Genomic DNA, 25065 nt, shown 5'->3' on the forward strand with positions numbered 1-25065 from the left:
CTCTATGGTGCGCGGGCTGCAGTCTTTCTCTTCGCCGGAAGTGGCTCGGTTTCCCGGGCGGGTTCGGGGCGCCGGTCGGTGAGGAGGGGACGTGGTTGGCGGGGACGGGCGGCGAGGCCGGGAGGCGGGGCTGGTCGCTCGGGGACTGAGGTGCGGACAGCTCGGAGGGCGTCCCCGGGCTGGAGTTCGACCCGGGTTCTAGGTTCTCACTCCCGCGGGTCCCCGCCCCCTCGGCGCCGCGCGCTGTCTGCTCATGTAGAAAATGTCAGCTGCAGCATCGTCAGGCCCCACGTTGTAGCCTCGAGATGATGACGGTGGTGGCGGTGGTGGTGATAGCTCACACTTATTGTGCGCGTATATGTGCCAGGCACTCTTTACTGTGTTGTCAGAGTCGGGATTTCCCACACTTAAACGCCTTTCCGGTGCCACCTTTGTGGGTTTTGCAAAATGACCGTGTATGACTGTTTACTAAAGGTTTTTAATCCAGTCACTTTTTTTAATTTTTTAAATGTACTTTAAAAAAAATTTTAAGTCTCTACCATAAATGGAAGACTTCTTGTCATATGCAGAAAATAATGATAAAAATTAATGTATTTAATATGAAAACAGATCTTTGTTAATGATTCTGGCTAGGTTTCATTGTCTAAGGCTCTGAGACGGTCCTTTTGTTAACAGAGGAAGGTTGGAGTTCATAGATGTTAAAGACAGACTAGGAAAATGAAATGTTCTTGAAGCAATCAGAAGTTTCTAACAAGAATTGAAAAGGGATTACCTTTCTCCTTAGGTGTTCAACATTAAGATCACCCATGTGCCATCTGAGGCCAGATCATCTTCATCACCTTCCCCAGTGGAGTGCTGCCTGTGTTTCTGTCCACAACAACCCCTGAGGTAGGGACTGCTGTTCTCATTTGATCTGTGAGGAAACAGACCCAGAGGAAAGTGAAGTGACTTGTCCCAGGACTTGTAGTCACAAAATAGTAGAGTGGAGACTCCAACTCAGGGCTCCTCTGACTCTACTGCAGTGAGCTGTTGGCTCTCTCAGGAGGTGTTAGGGGTAAGGGGGATAGTACTGCCCACCGGGGGCTGTGGTGACAACCAGGAGAGGTAGCAGAGGGAGAATGCTTTGTGACCATAGAGCCCCATGAAATGTAGGCTTCGTTATTTTAAAGTTTAGGGTTAACCAGGGAGTTGATGGCATCACCAGATGAGGTGGTGGCAAGACTAGGAGGCACAATAATGTAGCTGTCAAGAGCACTGGTGTGGCATCAGATGGACCCAAACTTTAGCATATTAATTATGAGACCGTGGGCAATTCATTCACCTTTCTCAGCCTCTGTGTTGTCATCTGTAAAATGGACTTGCTCTTATCTGAAAGGTTCGTTATAAGGATCAAATGAGAACATACTCATAAAGTGCTTAGATCAAGGTCTAGCACACAGTTATCAATCCGGAGTATTGGGAATGGGCTTATATGCCAGGCTGAGGAGTTTGGCCAGTGGAGTGGGGGTGGTACCTTTAAAGGAGATGGAGGTGAAGAAGATGAATTCGTTTTGGACAGGCCGAGGGATGATTCCCCTTTTTACAGAGGATTAAACTGAGGCTTTGGAGGGTTGAGTGACTTTTCTTGAGTTACCAAGCGTGTAAGTAGCCAGAACTGCTAGTTAAACTTAAGTATTCTGACTCCAGGAAAATCGGTTCCAACTCTGGAAAATCTCAAAAACATTCTTCTCTTAACAGGTCTCTACTGTTTCCTCCTGACCTCATCAAACAACCATGTCTTCAGAATCAAGCAAAAAACGGAAACCCAAAGTGATCCGAAGTGATGGAGCTCCAGCTGAAGGGAAGCGTAATCGTTCTGACACTGAGCAGGTGAGATCAGCCAGGGCCGCCATGCTGCTGAGAAATTGCAGCTCGTGGCTAAACACCTGGCTGTGGGTTTGCAGCACCTGAGGGTCATAGGAACAATCTCCCACATGGCCTCTGCTTGACCAAGTCAAGCCTGGAATTCTCTTGGCTCTGCACAATTTGAGTATCCACGTCAGGTTTAGCTTGGGCATCCCAAGAACCAACAAGCCCATATTAGACATGATTAGTGCATGAACAGAGAATGCATTTTAGTATGGTGTGTCTCCAGTTTTCCTGATGGTCAGAAGACGGCAGTCCATCTGCTGCATGCTGCTGGAGCTTTGGCGATGTGGCATCCCTGGTCTGCTGCAGAGACACTCTCAGAACCACATGCCCGCAGAACCTCTTTTGTGGCCTGAGAGCTCACGTGGTCAGCAGGTTCTTCTCCTTTTGCTGTTTCTCTGTCCTTGAATCTGTCAAGCTAATTTATGACTTAACTTTTGATTATTTGATTGGTTATATTTTTTGTTTTTTTGTTTTTTTTGCTGAGGAACATTCACCCTAAGCTAACATCTGTGCCAGTCTTCCTCTGTTTTGTATGTGGGTCACCACCACAGCATGGCCACTGATGAGTGGTGTAAGTCCGTGCTCGGGAACCAAACCCAGGCTGCCGAAGTGGAGCGCGCCAAACTTAACCACTAGGCCACAGGGCCGGCCCCTGTTTTTTGTTTTTTAAACTGGAATAGAGAAACATACCATCTTAAATTTAGATAGAAAGTGATGCTTTCGCCAGATTTAGGAAATCAAGATTAATGAAGAACCTTATCCTTTTGGGGCATTGATTCTGACTCTCTTTCTCTTTTTTTAATTGAGGTATAATTGATGTATAACGTTATATTAGTATCAGGTGTGCAACACAATGATTTGATGTTTGTATATATTGTGAAATGATCACCACAGTTACCATCCATCACCATACATAGTTACAGAATTTTTTTTTCTTGTGATGAAATTTTTTTTTCTCCCCAAATCCCCAGTGCATGGTTGTATATCCTAGTTGTAAGTCCCTCTTGTTCTTCTATGTGAGCCGCTGCCACAGCATGGCAACTGACAGACAGGTGGTGTGGTTCCAAAAGCAGGAAATGAACCTGGGCTGCCAAAGTGGTGAGAGCACTGAACTTGAACCACTAGACCATCAGGGCTGGCTTGTGATGAGAATTTTTAAGATCCACTTTCTTAGTGACTTTCATGTATGCAATACGGTATCATTAACTATAGCTCACTCTCTCTCAAAGAGATGTGTTCTGTTTACTCCAAAGGCTGGGAGGTCAATTATGATATTTTAGTCTCTGCTAAATCTTGACTTGACCATTTAAACACCCATCAGTATGAATTTGGTTAAATCAGTTCTGGTTCATCTCTGTAGTAGACTGTCATGCAGCCATTTTTTTAAAAAAAATTTATTTATTTGTTTATTTTTGTGAGGAAGATCAGCCCTGAGCTAACATCCATGCCAATCGTCCTCTCTTTGCTGAGGAAGACTGGCTCGGGGCTAACATCTGTGCCCATCTTCCTCCACTTCATATGGGACGCCACCACAACATGGCCTGACAAGCAGTGCGTCGGTGCATGCCTGGGATCCGAACCCCGGGCTGCCAGCAGCGGAGCGTGCGCACTTAACCTCTACACCAGGGGACCAGCCCCCATGCAGCCATTTTGATGGAGATCTGTATTTATTGGGATGGGAAATTATACTAAATAGCATGGACGGTATGATCCCATTTTGTTTAAAAATAAAATTTGTATTTATCCATAGTATTAACAATGGAGTTATTTCAAGCTGGGAAGTGAGAGTACAGGCAATTTTTCATTTTGTTTTTGATGCTCCTCACTATGTTCCTCTGACACCAAGTATGCATTACTTTATAAACAGAAAGAGGAAAAGACCAATTCTTTTCCATTTTGAAAAGAAGAAAAACATTTGATTTGAGGACCATGATCCTTTAGAGACCTGATCTGAGGCTTCATTGTTACCAATTTCAGCTAGTGTCCCTGGTCTGAACAGGGAGACTTTTACCCTTACCCAAGGCCTCTATCCTTGCCTCCACAGGAAGGTAAATACTACAGTGAGGAGGCTGAGGTGGACCTGCGGGACCCTGGCAGAGACTACGAGCTGTACAAGTACACCTGCCAGGAGCTGCAGAGGCTTATGGCCGAGATCCAGGACCTGAAGAGCAGGGGAGGCAAGGACGTGGTAAGCAGTGGGGCTGGGCAGACATGAAGCTGGTGGCTCTGCATGGATGGAGCTGTTTTGCACCTACCAGAGCTCTTCCTGATTTTAGTCTCCTGTCTTAGCTGTGATCAGGTGGTTGGAGCCTAGGGGCTCCAGAGACCTGCCTATTAATTTATTGGAAGGTCTCACCACCACTCAATCACAAATTATAGTAATGAAAGTACAGGATAATTGGTTTTTCCATAACTGTAATTTGATAATTCATCCACCTGTTACTAAGTGCTAGGCATTTTGCTGGGTATTGAGAAATGATGGTACTTGTAAGTTCCTTTGCTGTTATAAGGATAGATATATCCAAGTAAATCATAGAGACTAGAAATGAAATTATCATTAATATTAAATGAATAAACCAGGCCTTAGGGCAGAGAAACTAAACAGTGTGACTGAAAACTAGATGCATAAGTTCGAAACAAAACAGTCCATATTTTTCCAGGAGTCTCACTTATTTGGGCTTAGCCTGGCCAATATTGTTACAATTATTACATCCTATCTATTTTATTATAGCCAAGCTTTACAGCTATAATTCTGTAATTTTCATTTAAATTATTCTGTAATGTTACTTTTATTTTTATTTTTTTTTAATTTTCTTTTTGTGAGGAAGATCAGCCCTGAGCTAACATCCGATGCTAATCCTCCTCTTTTTGTTGAGAAAGATCAGCCCTGGGCTAACATCCATGCCCATCTTCCTCTACTTTACGTGGGACGCCGCCACAGCACGGCTTGACAAGCAGTATGTCGGTGTGCGCCCGGGATCCGAACCTGCGAACCCTCAGGCGCCGAAGCAGAGCATGAGCACTTAACCGCTAGGACACTGGGCCGGCCCCTATAATGTTATTTTTAGAGGTCAAATTGTGTGGCAAGATGTTGCTATTGGTAGGATCTCGGTGTGCGACATTAAGGGACAGATATTAATTGTGCATTGGCGGTACTTGCTCCATCTTCAATTCCTTTTACTTTGGTCCAAGCAGAAATTGCTTTTTTGCCTAGGAACCTTAAGCACTTCCTTTATGCAGTCTTTCTTCCATTTCCTTCTGACATTTCTTTTTGTTTTTTTTTTTGTTTTGTTAGGAAGATCAGCCCTGAGCTAACATCCATGCCAGTCCTCCTCTTTTTGCTGAAGGAGACTAGCCCTGAGCTAACATCTGTGCCCGTCTTCCTCCACTTTATGTGGGATGCCGCCACAGCATGGCCTGACAAGCGGTGCATGGGTGGGCGCTCAGGATCCGAACCCAGACCGCCAGCAGTGGAGCGCGCGCATCTAAGCGCTATGCCACTGGGCCGGCCCTCCCTCTGACGTTTCTTATGGTTCTGAGCTACCCTCCAGTGTCTGTTTCTGGCCCTGGGGAAGGGTAGGTCAGCAGGGGGTGCTGACAGAAACTGAGCCAGCACCTGTCGTCGAGGTCTAAACCAGTTTTCTTTGCTCACAGGCAGTTGAGATTGAAGATCGGAAGATCCAGAGCTGTGTGCATTTCATGACTCTGAAGAAGCTTAACCGATTAGCCCACATCAGGTTGAAGAAAGGGAGAGATCAAACCCACGAGGTAGGAGTTGAGAGGTTTAACCCTTTCTCCTCCCCGTCCCCTTCTCTGAGTTTGCTGCTGTTCTGCCCTGCCCTATCCCACCCTGACTTGCCCTGCTCACCTCTGACCTTGTCTTTTCAGGCCAAGCAGAAAGTAGATGCCTATCACCTGCAGCTCCAAAACCTGTTGTATGAGGTGATGCACCTGCAGAAGGAAATCACCAAATGTCTGGAGTTTAAGTGAGTTTTGGAGGACAGGGCTTTGGCACAGATAGTCTGTTGGTAACTGCTTTTTCCTACATAGCTCAGTGTGAGCCAGTCCCTTTAAAAGGAGGTGAGATGAGTTTGGAGACTGCAGGATCTGGGAGAAGGGTGAATAGAGCACTTTGCGTGGGCAAATTGGAAGCAGTAGTTTCAGGCTGCACAAAGAACCTCAGGAGCCTGCCTAGCCCTTTTGAGTTCTGAGCTCTGAACGTGGTGAAAAGCAGTTCTCTCTCCCCAGCAGGAGCCTTTGCATTACCAATTTGATCTCTGGGCACCTTGTATGGGAGAAACTCACTTCCACATCACATCCTTTTTAACCTTTTGGCTCATATTTCCTCTCTAAAGTTCTTGCAATTCATTTTTGCAAATGGATTTTATTCTTTGGAACCTGAACTTCTTGGTGCTTAGCTGCCTTCAGATGAACAAACTATACTGTGAGAGTGTCCTTCTTAAACTGTGATGGCTCTTGGCAAAACCAAGCTGAGAGATAAGGAAGGAGTAGACAGGAAAAGAAGGAACGTGTTTTTTGCTTGATCAGACCTATTTGTGCACACTGAAAGGAAGCAGGTTTTCTTTGTAATAAACTTGGGATGATGTGTCTACGTTAGACATTGGGTCTGGTGTCTTTTTTGTTTTTTGTGGGGAAGATCAACTCTGAGCTAACATCCATGCCAATCCTCCTCTTTTTGCTGAGGAAGACTGGCCCTGGGCTAACATCCGTGCCCATCTTCCTCCACTTTATATGGGACACTGCCACAGAATGGCCTGACAAGTGGTGCATCGGTTCGTGCCCGGGATCCGAACCCCGGCCACCAGCAGTGGAGCGTGCGCACTTAACCGCTATGCCATGGGGCTGGCCTCTGGTGTCTTTTTAATAATGATGATGCTGATTTTTGAGAAGCATCTTTATCTGCTCCACAAATTCATCGCATAATAGTACTTAAATACTAATAGAAAATCTGCATCATCTGAACCTGAGTTAATGGTATTGTACTGTTGACAATTTCCTGGTTTTGACAGTGTACTCTGCTTAGATAAGATATTATCATTGGGGAACCCAGGGGAAGGGTACACAGAGAAAATACACTCTCAGTACTATTTTTGAAACTTCTCGTGAGTCTTAAACTATTTACAAATAAAAAAACGTATGAAAACAAAAGAGTGTGATGCCCCACCTATAACCTGGGCTCAGATGAAAGTAGACAAACCCAGAATACAGCGGAACTCGGGCCTGTGGGGAGGCAGGTGGCCACTTGGAAGGAGCATGGGCCCTGAAATCAGACACACTCGGTTCAAATCCCAGCTCTGCCACTCAGAGGTTTGTGACCTTGGGCAAGCTGCTTACCTTTGGAAGCCTCCATCTTATTTGAAAAATGCAGATAAAAATCCCTATCTTACAGAGTTACTGTGAGAATTAAGTGAGGTGAGGATGGCATACAGTGGGTGCTTAATCCGTGGCAGCTGTTGTTATTTTTTTTAATTGAAGTCACATTGATTTATAACGTTTAAATTTCAGATGTACATCATTATATTTCAACTTCTGTATACAGTACATCATGTTCACCACCAAAAGTTTAGTTTCCCTCCGTCACTGTACAGATGTTCCCCTTTGCCCCTTTTGCCCTCCCCTAACCTGTTCCCCTCTGGTAACCACCAGTCTGCTCTCTCTAGCTATGTGTTTGTTTTTTATCTTCCACATATGAGTGAAATCATATGGTATTTGTCTTTTTTTGCTTAGCTAACTTATTTTGCTTAGCATAATACTCTCGAGGTCCATCCACATTGTCACAAATGGCGTGATTTCGTCTTTTTTTTTTTACGGCTGAGTAGTATTCCATTGTATGTATATGCCAGATCTTTTTTATCCATTCATCCATTGATGGGCACTTAGGTTGTTTCCATGTTTTGGTTATTGTGAATAATGCAACTGCTGTGATTATTACCATCATCTGTCCACAACCTGAGCACTACTATGTTAATGCAGCAAAGAGTGTTGGATTTGTTTTCTTTTATACACGTGTCGCTATACATGCAGCCATTAAAGCCCCTAGAACTTTTTCACATCTGGTCGTGCCATGCTGGATCTTCCCCATCCTATGCTTATGCAGTTAATGTTTTGAACTTAAGTGCAGACTCTTAAGTTTATTCCTGTTAAACGGCATTTCTTGGCTTCAGCCTGACAATCTAGGCATAAACCATAGTGTTTTTGATTCTTTAAGCTCTCAGCTCTCTTGCTCTTCTTGGAGTGTCTGTAAATTTGATAAGCATCCCCTCCAGATTTTTAGCTAATTCATGGATTAAAAAGTTGGACAGCATGGTTAAGGATCTTAGAGTGGCATGTCACCAACTACCTCTCTTCAAACTGAAACATCTACTAATGGGCATTTGCTGAGATGACTGGATTCCAGATTCCTGAGTAGTTGTAGACAGGGCTGAGTGGGCATACAGCGGGGGGACCTATGGGCCTGCTTCAGCCACAGTTTGGATTCCTGTGAATGGCAGCTTGACATCTAATTTTTGCCTGTAGGTCAAAGCATGAAGAAATTGATCTGGTCAGTTTAGAGGAGTTTTATAAGGAGGCTCCTCCAGAGATCAGCAAGGCTGAAATCACCATGGGAGACCCCCACCAGCAAACCCTTGCACGTCTGGACTGGGAGCTGGAGCAACGGAAACGGTAGCATTTCCTCCTTCCTGACCTTGTTGACCTGTGCAGACATGGACTTTTAACCACGGGGGACAGTGGTATCATGACCCAGGATCGGATAGCAAAGCACTGTGGAACCAGCAGAATAAGACCAAGTCCGCTTTTGTGGTTCATTCACATTTGATAGTTCAAACTTGGTCAGCCGCCTCATGGGTGGGTCAGAATTGCTTAAGGCTGTTAACAGAATGTTAGACTAACCTTTCCTTAAAAATTTTATTTATTTTATTTTTTTTGTGAGGAAGATCAGCCCTGAGCTAACATCCATGCCAATCCTCCTCTTTTTGCTGAGGAAGACTGGCTCTGAGCTAACACCTATTGCCAATCCTCCTCATTTTTTTCTCCCCAAAGCCCCAGTAGATAGTTGTATGTCATAGTTGCACACCTTAAAAATTTTAATGCCTGAGACCTAAATACCTTTTGTACCATAAATGTGGTTTTTTTTTTTTTTACCTTTTCCACCTGCTTATGAGCATATCCTTGTGGTATTATAAAACTTTCAGACATTATTGTAGAAAGTTGTACAGCATTCCAGTGTAGAGACAAATTGTAATTCACGTAGTCGTCCCCCTATTGGATTGGACTTCTAGTTTGTTCCCATTTTTTGCTGTCATAAATAATGCTTCAAGTCACACCTTTATGTATAAAACATTTCTCTACGAATAAAGAGCTTTTATTCATTAACTATAAACAGAATGTCTATACTATGTAATTTAATCTAGGTCTTTCTAAGAATATGGTGTATTTTTTTTTCATACTGGACTGTTCATGGTTGTATCCTTTCCATTATGGTGACTTTTTTCCCTTTGATATTTGTATGTGAATTCTAGGGCTTTTGGTTGATACATCTGCTCTGTTTTCCATCAGAGAAGCTGCTGAGTTTAATCCCTTGCCTTTTTCTATTACATTGTATTCTGTGCCTTTGGTCCATGTTAGGAATTTAATAAGCACTGAGTCTGGTTCTTACGGAATTGGTGTCGGTTTTTTAGTAGATGGGGCTGGCCCATCACTCCCCTGTCCAGTACACTGCTTGCCCCAGGCACAGGCTAAGCCATGAGTGTTGCATCCTGTGGCACTGGTCAGGAATCCATCCTTACCCTGCCCCATTCAGGCCAATCTATGGACCTCGTTTGGGTCCTGTAGCTGCTAGGTCCATATATTTGTGAAAGTTCTGGGTCTAGCCTCTGAGGCAAGAAATGGAGCAGGAGGTGACCCTGGGACATTCCCTAGTGGTCACAGGCAAAGTCTCTGGAGCCAGACAGGCATGGATTCAGAGCCCTGCTCTGTGCTTGCTCTTAGCTGGATGACCTTGGGCAAGTTATCTACCTCCCTGAGGCTTTGTTTCCTTTGGGGATAAGAAAAGTTCCTATCGTCCAGGGTTTTCATAAGGATTAAATATGATAATATTTGTAAAGAGTTCTCCAGAGTGCCTGGCACATAGTAAGTGCTAGGCAAACATTAGCAGTTAATCGTGACTGTGGTCGTTAGGTAGAGTCTGACAGCGAACAGGCGTGTCAGGGTGTCCCTGGAGAGCATTGAGTGACAGTGCTCTGTCCCCCCACCTCCAACAGGCTGGCAGAGAAGTACCGAGAGTGCCTGTCCAACAAGGAGAAGATCCTCAAGGAGATCGAGGTGAAGAAGGAGTACCTGAGCAGCCTCCAGCCGCGCCTCAACAGCATCATGCAGGTGAGGGTCTTCCCCCACATCCCCTTCCTTCCTCGTCCTTTTGCTTTGCCTTCACCACTCAGTGAGACCTTGCTGACGTGAGGCGCCAGCAGCCACATTACCTTATGGGTTTGTCAGGTCTCTTACGCTAATCACTGTTAGAGCACAGTGCAAGGATGGTCCTGTCTGCACTCCTGCCCAGCTGATATGATAAGATTGTGTCCTGGCTGGAAGAACTGCTGGCCGGATGGGCGCAGGAACATATACACACATTTACCTGGGGTGTTTTCTTTTCATCCAGAGCCTCTTCCAGGTAAAACATTTTTGCAAACTCTTAAGTTTAGCTTACCCACTGCATGGTCTCCACCAGCCCCGCAGTCTCCAGGCATCTAAGTCTGCTTCTGTGGATATCTGTTAGATCCCCCTGACTGCTCTTTAGGGGCAGATGTTCAGCAGATCTACTCCCTCTGAAAAGAACTTTACTGGTATTTGAAAACCATTAGATACCTTTGGAGGAAAAGTCTCCACTTTACCTGTAAAATGTAATGTCTTTCTATATAGGTGACCTGATTTTTGTTTGCTTTGTGAAGCCAGATTTGGTCTAAATCCTTATAGTTTTATGAAGCAGGGTAAATGGTTAATATGGAGAAACTTTGCAAAAGGACCCTAGAGAAATTATAAATTTCCTTTTCTAGGATTTGGCAAGATCTACATTTTCTTCCTTTAATTCGAGGCATATAATTAGAATTGTTAACAGAAATATCCTCAGTAGCACTTCATAATAGGACAAAAAGAAAACAGACACTGAAAGTTTGGGTTATACTTAGTTTTTCCTTTTAACTGGAAACTCTAAATGTTTCTAAATAGGGTTCAGGTTAAATAAATTCTTGTATTTACAGCCTTACAGCTATGATAGAAATATGGAACATGATAGCACTGATAGAATAACTGGACAAAGAGAAGATCTATAATATTATTTATTTATTTATTTTGTGAGGAAGATTGGCCCTGAGCTAACATCCATGCCAATCCTCCTCTTTTTGCTGAGGAAGATTGGCCCTGGGCTAACATCTGTGCCCATCTTCCTCTACTTTATATGGGATGCTGCCATGCTGCCACAGCATGGTGTGACAAGCGGTGCATCGGTGCGTGCCCGGGATCCGAACCCGTGAACCCCAGGCTGCTGAAGTGGTGCGCGTGCACTTAACCGCTTGCACCACCAGGCCAGCCCCCACGTAATCATGTCTTTTAATGGGCAGCTATTCTTAATTTGAATGTGATCTAATTATCAGTATTTTCCATTATGGTTAGTGCTTTTGTGTCCTGTTTAAGAAACCTTTCTGGGGCCAGCCCGGTGGCACAAGCAGTTAGGTGCACATGCTCCGCTGCAGCGGCCTGAGGTTTGCTGGTTCGGATCCTGGGCACGCACCGACGCACTGCTTGTTAGGCCATACTGTGGTGGCGTCCCATATAAAGTAGAGGAAGATGGGCACGGATGTTGGCCCAGGGCCAGTCTTCCTCAGCAAAAAAAGGAGGATTGGCTTGGATGTTAGCTCAGGGCTGGTCCTTCTCACACACACAAAAAAATAACAAATCTTTCTATATATACTCAATGGAATACTACTCAGCCATAAGAAACGATGAAATCCAGCCATTTTTGACAACAAGGATGGACCTTGAGGGTATCATGCTAAGGGAAATAAGTCAGAGGGAGAAAGTCAAATACTGTATATCCCACTCATAAGTAGAGGATAAAAACTATAACAAACAAACACATAGAGACAGAGATTGGATTGGTGGTTACGAAAGGGGAGGAGGGGAGGAAGGAGGGCGAAAGGGATGATTAGGCACGTGTGTGTGGTGATGGATTGTAATTAGTATTTGGGTGGTGAACATGATGTAATCTATGCAGAAATAGAAGTATAATGATGTACACCTGAAATTTATACAATGTTATTAATGTTACAGCAATAAAAAATTTTTTAAAAAATTAATAAAATAAAAAAGCCTTAGAGATGCAAAAAAATGAAATCTTTCTCTGTCCCAGGGTCATGGAGATATTCTCTTGTTTTCTTTTTTTTTTTTTTAATTGTTATTTATTTATTTTTCCCCCAAAGCCCCAGTAGATAGTTGTATGTCATAGCTGCACATCCTTCTAGTTGCTGTATGTGGGACGCGGCCTCAGCATGGCCGGAGAAGCAGTGCATTGGTGCGCGCCCGGGGCCCAAACCTGGGCCGCCAGTAGAGGAGCGTGTGCACTTAACCGCTAAGCCACGGGGCTGGCCCTCTCTTGTTTTCTTATAGAAGCTCTCTTATTTACCTTTCACATTTAGATTGTAGTCTTTCTGGAAGTGAATTTTCTATATGGTGTGAGGTAAGGGTCAGATTCATTTTTTTTCTATGTAGGTATTCAACTGACTCATCTATTGAAAAGACCATTCTTTCTCCATTGTTCTGTGGTGCACTCTTTTTTTTTTTTGGTAAGGAAGATTGGCCCTGAGCTAGCATCTATTGCCAGTCTTCCTCTTTTTGCTTGAGGAAGATTGTCTCTAGCTAACATCTGTGCCAGTCTTCCTCTATTTTGTGTCTGGGATGCTGCCACAGCATAGCTTGATGAGCAGTGTGTAGGTCCATGCCTGGGATCCAAACCCACGAACGCTGGGCCGCTGAAATGGAGTGCGCGAACCTAACCACTATGCCACCGGGCTGGCCCCCTGCATTAATCAAATATTAATCAAATATCTGTGTATGTGTAGGTTTGTCTGTGACCTATTTGTCCACGCACCAGTATCACACTCTTATTTAGTGTAGTTTTATCAGAAGCCTTGATGCTCAGTAGTGTAAGTTCTCCAGTTTAATTTTTCAGGATTGTCTTGGTCGTTCTTGGCCCTTTGCATTTACATATAAATTTTAGAATCTGCTAGTCTGTTTTCACCTGCTGGGATTACATTGAATCCGTAGGTCGCTTTGGGAAGAATTGACATCTGGATGGTATTGTGTCTTCCAGGTCATTGACATGGCATATATCTTCCTTCATTTAGATCTTTCATTTCTCAGGTCTTTGTGTAGACGCTTACACAACGGCTTCCATTTATTTATTCTTAGATATTTGATGTTTTCTTGATGCTGTTGGAAACAGTATCTTTTTTTAATTTCATTTTCTTACCATTGCTTATATAAAGAAATATAATTGATTTTTTATATTGACCTTTTATCCACCTAGTAGTTCTGTTAGCTTACCACATATCACTTTCATAAATAAAAAACTGTATACAGTAACTGAGCAGCCACATGTTCGTATGGGGACTGCCTGAAAAGGGAAAACAAAAATTCTTCTTTTGTTGCATGCAGGCTTCGCTCCCAGTGCAAGAGTACCTGTTCATGCCGTTCGACCAGGCTCACAAGCAATATGAGACAGCCAGACACCTGCCACCTCCCCTCTATGTCCTGTTTGTCCAGGCCACTGCATATGGGCAGGCCTGTGGTGAGTGCGGGAGCTGGGGGAGGAGGAGGGGCTGTGGGAGCAGCAGCTGTGGCCAATTGAGTCATTTGGAAGCATTGCCTGCTGAGGAAAGCTCCCTGGCCCTGCTCACAAGCCCTCAGGTGACACACGCTGCCTCCCCTCTGCACCACCCAGCATGGCTGCTCTGACCAGCTGGCCTGAGGCTGGACTAACCTGATGGGCATTTCAGAATGGATGGCTTTGCATCTCTGATGAGCCTGGCTGGTTGGCTGTTGGGTACAGTGCCTAGGCAGCCTGTCTAGGCTCCCAGGCACTCACCCCATCAAGGCACGCTTGGCAGGTGGATTGGCGCCTCTTGCTTTGCTTCAGAGAGAGGGCTTGGTGAAGACAGGTCCCGGCCAGCTCTCCCAGGCTTTCACCATGCCCCAAACAGGCTGCATGCCATTTTGGTGAATGACCGAGAGGATATGTCCTCATTAAGCTTAAGGGCAGCCTTTTATTCCACTAGGGCTTTGGGAAGTTTTTGGAGACTCTACCTCTTGCCCTACTGCAGCTTTCACCCAGTGCCTAAACTTCCCCCCCTTCCCAGCCCACCGCATCAGTCATATCTTGCAGCAGTGCATGCTTCTCCTCCCAGCCATGAGCACCGACACATTACCGTCTCTCTTCTTGTGTCTTCTTGGTCCTTCTGGACCTCTCCCTACCGTTTGTTCTCCTGCCTGTTTCCATCATCAGCTCATATGAAATCCTCCCAGCCCCCTAGACAGGGTGAGTAATTTTCTTTTGTGTTTCCATTCCCATTTTACTGAAGAATTTCAGGATTAAACTACTCAAAAGAACAGTTTGGCATTTGCCAGTCATTGATGGGGGCAACCAGCTTATTTGGGGTGAGGGGTGACGGTTCATGCAGTGTTGTCAGAGAGAGAGTAGTAGTCAGCCACCTGGGAGTATTGTCTCAGTGGCCTGCCCCTTCGGGGAAGTTTGCCATCCCTGCTTAGTGCAGTTGGGCAAACCGTTTCAGGCTCCTGTGACTGTCTGTAATCTGTATACCCTTTTGAATGGAGCAGGAGGGGTTGTGGCCTGTCTGACCTCCCAGCACTGGACCCGTGGAGTTCCACAAAGGTGGGCCCAGACGTCACTCGGAGGTGTCAGGCCTGGTGTCTGGAACAGGATGCTTAACTTCATGCTTGAGATGCTAAGGTCAAGTTGAATAGACCTGGTCTTGAATCCTAGCTTATCTACTTCCTGGCTATTGTATCTAACTTCTCTGAGCCTTAATTTTCTCATCTGTAAATGGCTATAATAGTAGTATTGCTCCTTTAGGGTTGTTGTCAAGATTAAAAATTAATTTTTTAAAAATAATTTTACAATTAAAGTTAGAAGCATCAGCTCATTCAGTCCTCGCCACCCGACTGGGCAGCTGCTATTTGTCAAGTCCTGAGTTCATAAATGTGGAAACTGGGGCTCAGAGCAGTAATGTAACTTTCCAGGCCACGTGTTTGGGAATTGGTGGGGCAGGCACTCAGGCCTAGGACTGGACTGCAGGGTCCAAATTCCTACCTGCTGTCCTCCTACCTCCCAGTTAAATGTAATGGTGCCAGCCAGGTGCTTGGTGTGGTGCAGAATAGAGAATAATAAGCACTTAGTCAGGTGAGAGCCATTGTTTCTGGGATGTGGACAGTTATGGGCTTCTGGATGAGAACCTTTAAGACAATTGGCAGAAGGGTACCATGTGGCTTTAGGCCCTAGATTGAGATTTCTGTGCCTTGGTGTAAGCCTGAAAAGAGAGGCGTTCACCATGGTCTCAGATGATGCTTGTCTAAGAATCTGCATTTTGGGTTCTTTGTTCTCAGTAAATGATGGAAAAAAAACTTAAGTTTCCTACCTTGTTCCTCTGCATCTGGAGAAAGGGCTTTTGCCCTCCCACCTCTAGTCAGTAAGGAGCTGTGACAAAAGCAGAAGAAACGCAGTCCCAGAGCTGGCCAGATTGTGTACCTTAGCTCCTTCCCTCAGCGGCTGTCATACGAAGCTTTTTCTTTCTCCCAGATAAGACGTTGTCCGTGGCGATCGAAGGCAGTGTGGATGAAGCCAAGGCTCTGTTTAAGCCTCCCGAGGACTCCCAAGGTAATGTGGTTGGGATCCTCCCCACGACTCCCATAGCTGGTTCCAGGGCCACCGCGTTACCACCCAAGGGCCGTGCTGGTCCTTTGGAAATGAGCAGTACTAGTTCTGTATAGCAGGGAGCTTGACTTGAATGTCTTAATGCTCAGGGGTAGGCAGGGAAAAGCGCTGCCTTTGGATTTCAGCCCTGCTGCTCACCAGCTCACTGATCCTGGGGAAGCTCTTTAACATTTCTGAGCCTCAGTTTACTCAGCTGTCAAAACAGGACAGTAATAGCTCATGTAGAATTATTATGTAGATTAAATGTGGTCATGCATGCAAAGCCCTTAAGCATCATCCTCAGCACATAGCAACCCCTCAAATTACATGAGTGCTATTATATTTGTTGTTATTTATATTACTGTTATTGCTACCACCACCACTACCAGTGAAGGGGCTTGTGGTCCATAGGATGACATTAAAAAGTACTTTAAAAAACAGGGGTGGTGGGATTATAGGTCATTCCTCTTTTCTTTTTTCCTTGGATCACCATGTTTTCTATACTGAATAAGAAGCAGCAAATCATTTATTCTAAAGAAACCCATTTGCAAACGACACAGAGTCTGGGCCCCTTTATGCCCCATGAGGTGCTTTAGGGAGCTTTGGGAGCCCCCTCACCTCTAGCTGCCTTCTCTCTGTGGCTGCAGATGACGAGAGCGACTCAGATGCTGAGGAGGAGCAGACCACGGTGAGAGCCATTTCCTCTCTTGGGCGTGCCAAGCAGCTTCGCTGGGGCCTGCTACTTGGCAGGTGCTGTCTTCCCTAGAAGCTGAAGAAAGAGGTTTGAAAGAAGGGCTACTGGGAGCCAGGCAGCCTGCTAGCTGAAGCAGCAGGTCCCAGGCAGCAGTGCTGAGGCCCTGGCCGGTAGGGAGAGAGCAAGGGGAGATTCATACAACACGTACACATCCTCTCTGTTCTTTCCTTTGTCCAGAAACGCCGGCGACCCACACTGGGAGTTCAGTTGGATGACAAGCGCAAGGAGATGCTGAAGAGGCACCCACTGTCCGTCATGCTGGACCTGAAGTGCAAAGGTCTGGCTCCTGTGGTCTGGGGGATCTCATAGTACCTAAGATTCGGTCACCTGCAGGTGCACAGGGCCCAGCACGCCAGAGGCCTGTTTGCCCAAGAAAAGATTCTGGTTTCATATTTCTGTTTTTCCTCATTGCTTTGTATGGAGTTTATTTGATTTTTCTTTTTCCTAAGTCATAACTATGACACCCTAGCAACGAAACTAGACACATAAGGGATGCTTGATAAAACTACACCGATTCCTGAATTTGACAGGTCAGATACACAGAACAAGTTGCAAGCCTGTGCAGATTTTGAGTAATATGACCAACGTGCTTAATTTAATAAATATAAGTAGAACTTTGTATTCTGCGGAGAGTGTATGTTTTGAAACTGGTTTTGTGTGGATAAAGGAGCACATGAAAAGCATTCCAGCAGTATAAGAGTTAATAGTCAAATGTAAGTTTCCCTCCCACCTGGACTCCCAGACTCTGGTCCTGGGTCTTACCTCCAAGGACAACTATTGTGACAGGTTTCTTACATATTTTCTAGAAGTATTCTGTGCATTTAGAAGCTTTTATGCAAGTGTATATCCCCTTCACCTTTTATTTTTTACATAAATGGAAACATACTCTACACACCGGTCCTCTCTTTGCCTTTCTTTAAAAAGATTTTATTTTGAGATAATTTTAGACTCAGAAAAGTTGCAGTGATAATATAGAGAGTTCTCATGTGCTCTTCACCCAGCTTCCCCTAATGTCAACATCTTACTTAACCACAGTACAATTATCAAAACCTATGTTAATTTTATTGGTACAGTACTATTAACTAAACTACAGAATTTATTCAGATTTCCCTGGTTTTTCCACTAATGTCCTTTTTCGGTTCAGGGATCTCATAGTGCCTTTAGTCATCATGTCCCTTACTCTCCTCTAGGCAGTGACAGTTCCTCAGTCTTTGCTTGTCTTTCATGATCTTGACGCCTTTGAAGACAAGTAAAAAGACTCTCAATTTGGGTTTGTCTGGTATTTTATTGTGATTACACTAAGGTTATGTATTTTGGGGAGGAATACCATAGACGTGGTGTTCATCGTCACAACATATCAGGAGTTTGTGGTATCACTGTGTGTTATTACTGGCGCTATTAACCTGGATCCACTTGGTGATCACTTGGTTGCTCCCTTTCCATATTGGATTTGTTAGAAGCAGTGTCTCAAAGTCCAGCCTGTACTAAAGGGGAGGGAAATGAAGCTCCACCTCTTGGAGGAAGGCGTAGCAAAGAATTCACAGACACTCTGCTTTTTTTATTATATCAACATTAAATTGCCAATGAGTTTTTTTTTTTGTGAGGAATCTGTTGCCGATTGTCCTCCTTTTTTGCTTGAGGAAGGTTAGCCCTGAGCTACATCTGTGTCAGCCTTCCTCTATCTTGTATGTGGATTGCCGCCACAGCATGGCTTGACAAGTGATGTAAGTCCGCGCCCAGGATCCGAACCCACGAACTGGGGCACTGAAGCAGAGCATGCTGGACTTAACCACTATGCCAATGGGGCCAGCCCTGAGTTTTTATTTTTATAGTAAAAGATCTTAAAAGCCTCGTTGACTTTCCTTTTTATAACACGATTGACTCTGCTCTCATGTTTAACTCATAAATAATCTCTTCTTTTCCTCCAGATGACAGTGTGCTTCACCTGACTTTCTACTACCTCATGAACCTCAACATCATGACGGTCAAAGCCAAAGTGACAACCGCCACGGAGCTGATCACCCCCATCAGTGCAGGGTATTGGGCAGGAGCAGCGGAGAGTGGGGCGTGGGAGGGGTGTGATGAGAGCCTCGGTGCTGGGCTGCTCTCGGTTCCTCCCTTGCCTCTGAGGCTCTGAGGAGGTTCATGGCTGCATTGACTTCTGTTGTCCTGTCCACATGGCCTAGAGGTCCTGGCACATCACTGGTATTTAAAAAGCACTCACTGGCTTTAATTGGTGAAGTTTTCTTACTATATAGCAGGTGATAAAAGTGACTATAAGTATATAGCAAATTGAGTAGGCAGGGCAGAGCCCCAGCTTTTTACAACAAGTGGAAAGAGTGTGCATGTGAAAATGAGATTTGGCAGTCATTATCAGGTTGACAAATTTAGACCGTGCTCTTCTCTGTCTGTCTCAAGGTGCTGGGATTTTCGTTTCACAGCTCAGCTCAATCCCAGGTTGTCCTTGCCTGGGCAGTGGGAGCAGAACTAGGCTGGGTCCCTGTGGGAGTTTTGAAGAGGGCAAGCTGAGGCACAATGATGATCACACAAGTCAAGCACCCCCAGGAAGTGCCCAACCATGGCAGTCTTGTTCCACAGCCAGGAGTGGGAAGACGGGAAGAGGACTGAGAGGGCCTAGGGTGAAATAGCTTCCCTTACAAGAGCACTGCCCTGGCCTGGCACTCTTGCTACTGCCCCTACCTGGTCCCACTGAGTCTTCATGTCGGCTCTAGAAAGGCCACTGAAGGAGGCACAGTTCTGGTGCCAGCTGAGTGAGACTCTTCCCATGGCTGTCTGATGGTGAGGTGTCCCAGGATTTTCTACCCTGCACTTACAGTCCATGCCCCATTCAGGCTGCAGCCTTGGTCTCTGTGCTTGAGAGGGTTGTTTGACCACCTAAGGGTACTCTGGATGAAATTGACTCTGTTCCCACCTGACCCCAGCAGAGGGAGCCCAGGGCTTGCTTCTTTAGAGCGTCCAGTTACATTGCTCAGCCAGAGCTCTCGGTCCAGTGAGCAGCTCCAGGGCCCCATGAGAGCCCTGGCCATTGTGGAATGTCTTGTCACGAGTGTTCTGCTTGCTCACCTCTCAGATGCCCTGCCTGATAATAACAGGGCTGCAGGCTGGCTTCAGTGCACGCTTAACTCCAGCTCCTCATTAAGCTCTGCACATGCAATGATGGGGGCAGTACTGCAGGCTGGTTATAGTCACAGTCAGAGCTCCAGTGAGTCCCAGATCTGCCACTCATAGTTGTGTGTGCATCTTTAGCCAAACTTCCTGGCCTCCGAGTCTGTTTCCTCACTCTGCGGTTGTTAATTTTAACGTCCCCTTCCAGGGTGCTTGTGAAGAGTCAGGTCAAGTGCTTAGCATAGGTGAAGCACTGGTAAATGACAGCTGTGTTTATCATCATCAACTGGTTTAACTCTCACAGGCGATCTACAAAGTGGGGCAACTGAGGCCTGTGTACCACTATACTGTACTACTGTCACTGCCGGGTGGGCCCTGACCCCCAAAGAGGGAGGAGGCACTAAAGGAAACACTACCCTGAAACCGAGATTAGATCTTTATGGGCCTTCGGATGTTGTCTAGCTCATCCTCCAATATTACAGATGGAGAAACTGAGGTCCAGGGCGCATGTGACCAGTTATGGAAGCCCTGGGCCTAGAGCTCCAGGCTCCCAGCCCAGAGGCCTTTGCTCAGGTACAGGCTGCTTTGGCCGCTGGAGTTACCAGCCTGTTGTATGGTTTTATTTATTTATCTACTGAAACATAGGGATAGTGTTTTGTTTTTCTTTTCTCAGTATAGTCACAGTATCACATTAATTCCTTAATATCATCCAATATCCAGTCGGAGTTCAAATTTCCCTGATTTTCTCGTAAGTGTTTTTTATTAGTTGTTTTGTTTTTACAGTTTGAGTTTTGAATCTGGTCTGTGAGGTCCGTATGTTGTTGCAGTTGGGTGAAGCTTCTCTCAAGCATCTTTTTTTTTTTCTGGTGAGGAAGACTAGCCCTGAGCTAACATCTGTTACCAATCCTCCTCTTTTTGCTGAGGAAGATTGGCCCTGGGCTAACATCTGTGCCCATCTTCCTCTACTTTATATGTGGAACGCCTGCCACAGCATGGCTTGATTAACGGTGCGTAGGTCCGTGCCTGAGATCCGAACCTGCAAACCCTGGGCCGCCGAAGCAGAGTGTGCAAACTTAATCACTATGCCACCGCGCTGGCCCCTCAAGCATCTTTTCATCTGAATGTTCCTGCCATCTTTTTATTTGTTGAGGAAAGTGGATTGTTTGCTCTGTAGGTTTCCCCTTGTCTGGATTTTGATGATTGCATCCCTGTAGTACAATTTAATGGGTTACTCCCTCCCCCTATATTTCAGGTAAATTGTAGTTAGATTTAGAGGCTTGATCAGATTCCATTTTTATTTTCTTAGAGGGGATGAGGGGGCAGGACTGCGTCATAGATGTTGAGTGCTTCCATCAGGAGGCACAGGCTGTCTCTATTTTTGTGATGTTAGTGTTGACTGTTGTCAGGATCTGTTAATTCATGAGGGAATTCATGTTTTTAATATAAACATTTTAATCAGAATTATACCAGCCTTGCTGAGTTTTCCTCAAGGAATTATTTTCCAGAATGATCTCCATTAGGGTATTTTAATTCATTAATCAGTTTTTCATTAAGCCGTTAAATTATTTTTAATCATTTTCCATTTTTATTTTACCAAGGTTTTTTTAATCCCTTCTTTTCCGTTAAAATTTGATAACAAAGATTTGACTAATTGAATAGTTTTTTGTTTTGGTGTTATATTTTTCTGACCATATATAGCCTCCCCATTTATGTCTACTGTTTTTACCAAATTTAGTTGTCCTGAGCCACATATTACAGATGGAATTTTTGTCAAGATTTGATTCTTCCATCAAATTTTGTCAATTAGAAACCCTTACTTATCGTGTACAGTTTTAGCTGTTCTGTTTTATTTTGGTTGATTGATTCAATTAGTAACAGTCACTAAATATTGGCCAAAATACTGACAATTCTTATTTATTTTCTAGCCAGTTTTCCATGTGAGGCAGTGAAAGGGAACCTTGAGGGGCAGAGAGGCTCTGGGAGAGAGAGAGAACACAGAAGAGCCAGAAGCTGCTACTGCCCCAGTGTTAAGTTCCTGCAGGTGTTCCGGGGTTCAGGCCCCAGGATCAGCCCATTCTGCCTGAGTTGCTCCTGCTGCTATCCCTGGAAAGATGAAGGAGAACCCCCTGCTGGTTGAGGGAAAGAATGGGCCTTGACCTTTGTGATCAGATTGCTCCGTTATCCTCCTCCCTGCCCCCCAGCTCTTCTCTGCTTGTCGAGTTTAATTACAGGCTGTGCCCTGACCATTCCAGATGGATGGCAGTGGTGTCGCTGTCTCCCTCTGCTTACAGCCCTGGGTCACCTTGTCTCCAGTGCATGTGATAATGTCTTTTTCTGGGACTATAAAGGGGACCTTTTTCTGTGAGTAGCATGAGATTTGGTTAAAGCGAGTTAGACACAGCACCAAAGCTGCACACTTGTTCTTTCTGGGCTAGAAAGGAATCTGTTATGCTCCTATGAAAATTATGATTATTTCTATTTCCACTATCACATGGCTTTGCTCCCCTGAGGTAAGCCCTTGGTCACCAAATAACTCTTGAAGAGATAGGTTTTTGTTTTTTTTTTTTAAATTCGGTGGTGAAGAGTACTAGTCTTTGGGCCAGCTCCATGGCGCAGCGGTGAAGTTCGGTGTGCTCCGCTTCGGCGGGCCAGGGTTCATGGGTTCAGATCCGGGCTCAGACCTACACCACTCATCAGCCATGCTGAGGCGGTGACCCACATACAAAATAGAGGATGACTGGCATAGATGTTAGCTCAGGGCTAATCTTCCTCAAGCTAAAAAAAGAGAGAGATTGGCACAGATGTTAGCTCAGGGCAAATCTTCCTCACCAAAAAAAAAAAAAAAAAAAAATAGTACTAGTCTTTGATCAGACAGTGCAAATCATGGCTCCAGCACTTACTGGCACTGTGATCTTGGACAAGCCATATCTTTCAAAGCCATGAGTTTCTTCTCTGTAAAGTGGAAATGATAATACTCCCTACCTCATAGAGTTGTGAGGATCTGATGACCTCAAGCGTATAAAGATTCTGGCCCACAGGAAGCATTCAATAAATGGTGGCATTGATCATCAGTGATAGGTGGCGTTACCGTCCCCAAATGCCCAGGTTTGCCTCAAGGTAAGGTGTTGGCCAGCATTCTCACTGCAGTCTTCTCCCTTTTTCAGTGACTTGCTGTCTCCTGACTCAGTCCTGAGCTGTTTGTATCCTGGGGATCATGGAAAGAAAACTCCAAATCCAGCCAATCAGTATCAGTTTGACAAAGTTGGGTGAGTCAGCTTGTTTCCTCCGCTCCCAGCATGTCTGCTTCTAGTTTCTGGTGGCTCAGGCCCAACGCTGGAGACATGTTAGGGCCAGATGCCTGTCAGAGGCCAGGGTTGGGGGCACCACGGGGCAGGAGGGAATGCTGTGTCAAGAGAAGGGAACATGCACCCTTTCCTGCTTAGGAGGCAAATGGAGGTCATGGAAGGGTGGGACAGGATAGAAGGATCAAAACTTGGGGAACGTAATAAGAACTCATGATGCAATGAAAATGTTTAATATTTTAATTCTTTGAGGATTAAAAACTTTTTTAATATTTTATAAATTGGTAGACCCGTGAAGAGATCAAGTGCACTGCCTTTTTGTTGAGATTAGCTTATGAGCTGAAGGCTGTCAGGGGAAAAAGAGAAAAGTGAACATGGGAGAGGTGAAGTTCACGGTAGGGAACTGATAAAGTTAAGAGGCTCTGCTGGCAGCCTGGCTGTGAGCATGGCTGAACCTGCAGGATCTGCCTCTTTGCGGGGGGTTGAGGGGAGGACTGTATCCTGGGACCACCACAGAAAGGACTTATAAAATCATTTTATTCTGTGTTCTTTTTTACAGCATCTTGACTTTGAGAGATTATGTACTTGACCTAGGTCACCCCTATTTGTGGGTACAGAAGCTGGGTGGCCTCCACTTCCCCAAAGAGCAGCCCCAGGTGTGTACACTGATCCAGTCTCCTTGGCTGAGGAGCTCTCCTTCCTCTCCTTCCATACAGACTCCAGAAAGGCTTCTAATGGCTTTTGAGGGCTTTAAACCAGCAGAATGCTTTCCCTCAAGGCTATGATCTGTCCTCTCTCCACTCAGGACACTAAAATGTCCAAGGCCTATAAGTGTTTAGGTACCTTTTGCCTTCTCCCTGAGCCTGGTAGCCCTTTAGGTCAGAGTAACTTGAGTCCTTGCTCTGGGTGCAATACGGGTGCAGGCTCTGCTACCCCTCGGTCTTGTGTACGAAGATGCCAAAAACGAGGTGAAAGCAGAACCCCAGGGGATTTGGCACCTTAGCAGAAGCCTTCCTTTTTCTCAGGGGCTGGCCACAGCCTCTTGAGAACCCAGCAGCTTGTATTGTTCCTGCTGGGACTCAGCATCTGGCCTGGCACATTAGGTAAACCCTGCCATTCCCATAAGGTGCCCACCTCCAGATGTGGGTGATCCTGGCTGCCCTAGGCAGGCAGGTCCGAGGAGAGAGGCGGTGCCTGGAGGAAGGGACGGGGAGGACTCAGTTGTGCTGCTTGCTGTCATCCACAGCACACGGTGATTGCTGACCACTCGCTGAGCGCCAGCCACATGGAGACCACCATGAAACTGCTGAAGACCAGGGTGCAGTCTCGCCTGGCCCTCCACAAACAGTTTGCATCCCTGGGTAAGCTGGTGTTAGGATTGTGGCTTAAGAGCCACTCCAACTTCACAGGGACAAAAATGATGTAGCCTGTCACTCAGATTTCTTGAATCCTGATGACAAATCAAAGAAGGCTGGATTCCTGGCTCTTGTTGAGCAGAGATGTTGGCAGGGCCACTGGAGAGAACTGCAGGCCCATCCAAGCAGACATCTGAGCTCCTCTCAGTCCATCAGGGCTGTGCCAGCTCAGAGGAGGCCCACAGCCTTCTGGGTGGCATAGTTAGTGGATTAGCAGGAGCAGCTCAACCTAGGTTAGTGCATGTCAGACTTTTGTGTACATTCTGCACGTATTTAAATAGAAGCCCAATTCATGCTTTCTGGAGCTTACATTCAGCTTATTTGAATACAGCTGTCCGGGAATCCACCCTCTCATCCCTCCCCTGAAACATACTGAGCTGACATCCTCCAGGGGGAGGCTGAGCCGCTGTGTTTTGCTCATGTTCCCAGGTGATTCTGATGAGCCGTTGACCAAGGTGGTGGCCTTATGGGGGCTTCTTTTTGTTTATTATTCGGTAAATGCTTGTCAGGGGCTTACCACGACGAGGCATTTGCAGAGTAGTGAGGGTTAAGATCTTT

General features: G+C 45.5%; 1 protein-coding gene across 3 annotated transcripts in view; it reads left to right on the forward strand.

Moving 5' to 3' along the window:
• The window catches only part of THOC5 (THO complex subunit 5), a 33469-nt gene continuing 8404 nt past the window's right edge, over positions 1–25065 (forward strand). The window contains exons 1-17 of one of the 3 annotated variants that reach the window (XM_014787009.2): positions 1–78; positions 785–888; positions 1738–1869; positions 3956–4099; positions 5566–5679; positions 5800–5897; positions 8449–8595; positions 10194–10308; positions 13639–13771; positions 14486–14518; positions 15797–15874; positions 16558–16598; positions 16842–16941; positions 18593–18701; positions 22955–23056; positions 23652–23748; positions 24339–24453. In XM_014787009.2, coding sequence (XP_014642495.1) covers positions 1774–1869; positions 3956–4099; positions 5566–5679; positions 5800–5897; positions 8449–8595; positions 10194–10308; positions 13639–13771; positions 14486–14518; positions 15797–15874; positions 16558–16598; positions 16842–16941; positions 18593–18701; positions 22955–23056; positions 23652–23748; positions 24339–24453 — 1522 coding nt within the window. In that variant the 5' untranslated portion in view covers positions 1–78; positions 785–888; positions 1738–1773. The remainder of the gene's footprint in view (positions 79–784; positions 889–1737; positions 1870–3955; positions 4100–5565; positions 5680–5799; positions 5898–8448; positions 8596–10193; positions 10309–13638; positions 13772–14485; positions 14519–15796; positions 15875–16557; positions 16599–16841; positions 16942–18592; positions 18702–22954; positions 23057–23651; positions 23749–24338; positions 24454–25065) is intronic. The other 2 variants (XM_087423990.1, XM_014787011.2) reach the window with 2 other exon arrangements.

This window comes from Ceratotherium simum, chromosome 35 (assembly GCF_057802395.1).
Source record: "Ceratotherium simum simum isolate JZ-2026a chromosome 35, ASM5780239v1, whole genome shotgun sequence".
In the NCBI taxonomy this organism is placed as follows: Eukaryota; Metazoa; Chordata; class Mammalia; order Perissodactyla; family Rhinocerotidae; genus Ceratotherium; species Ceratotherium simum.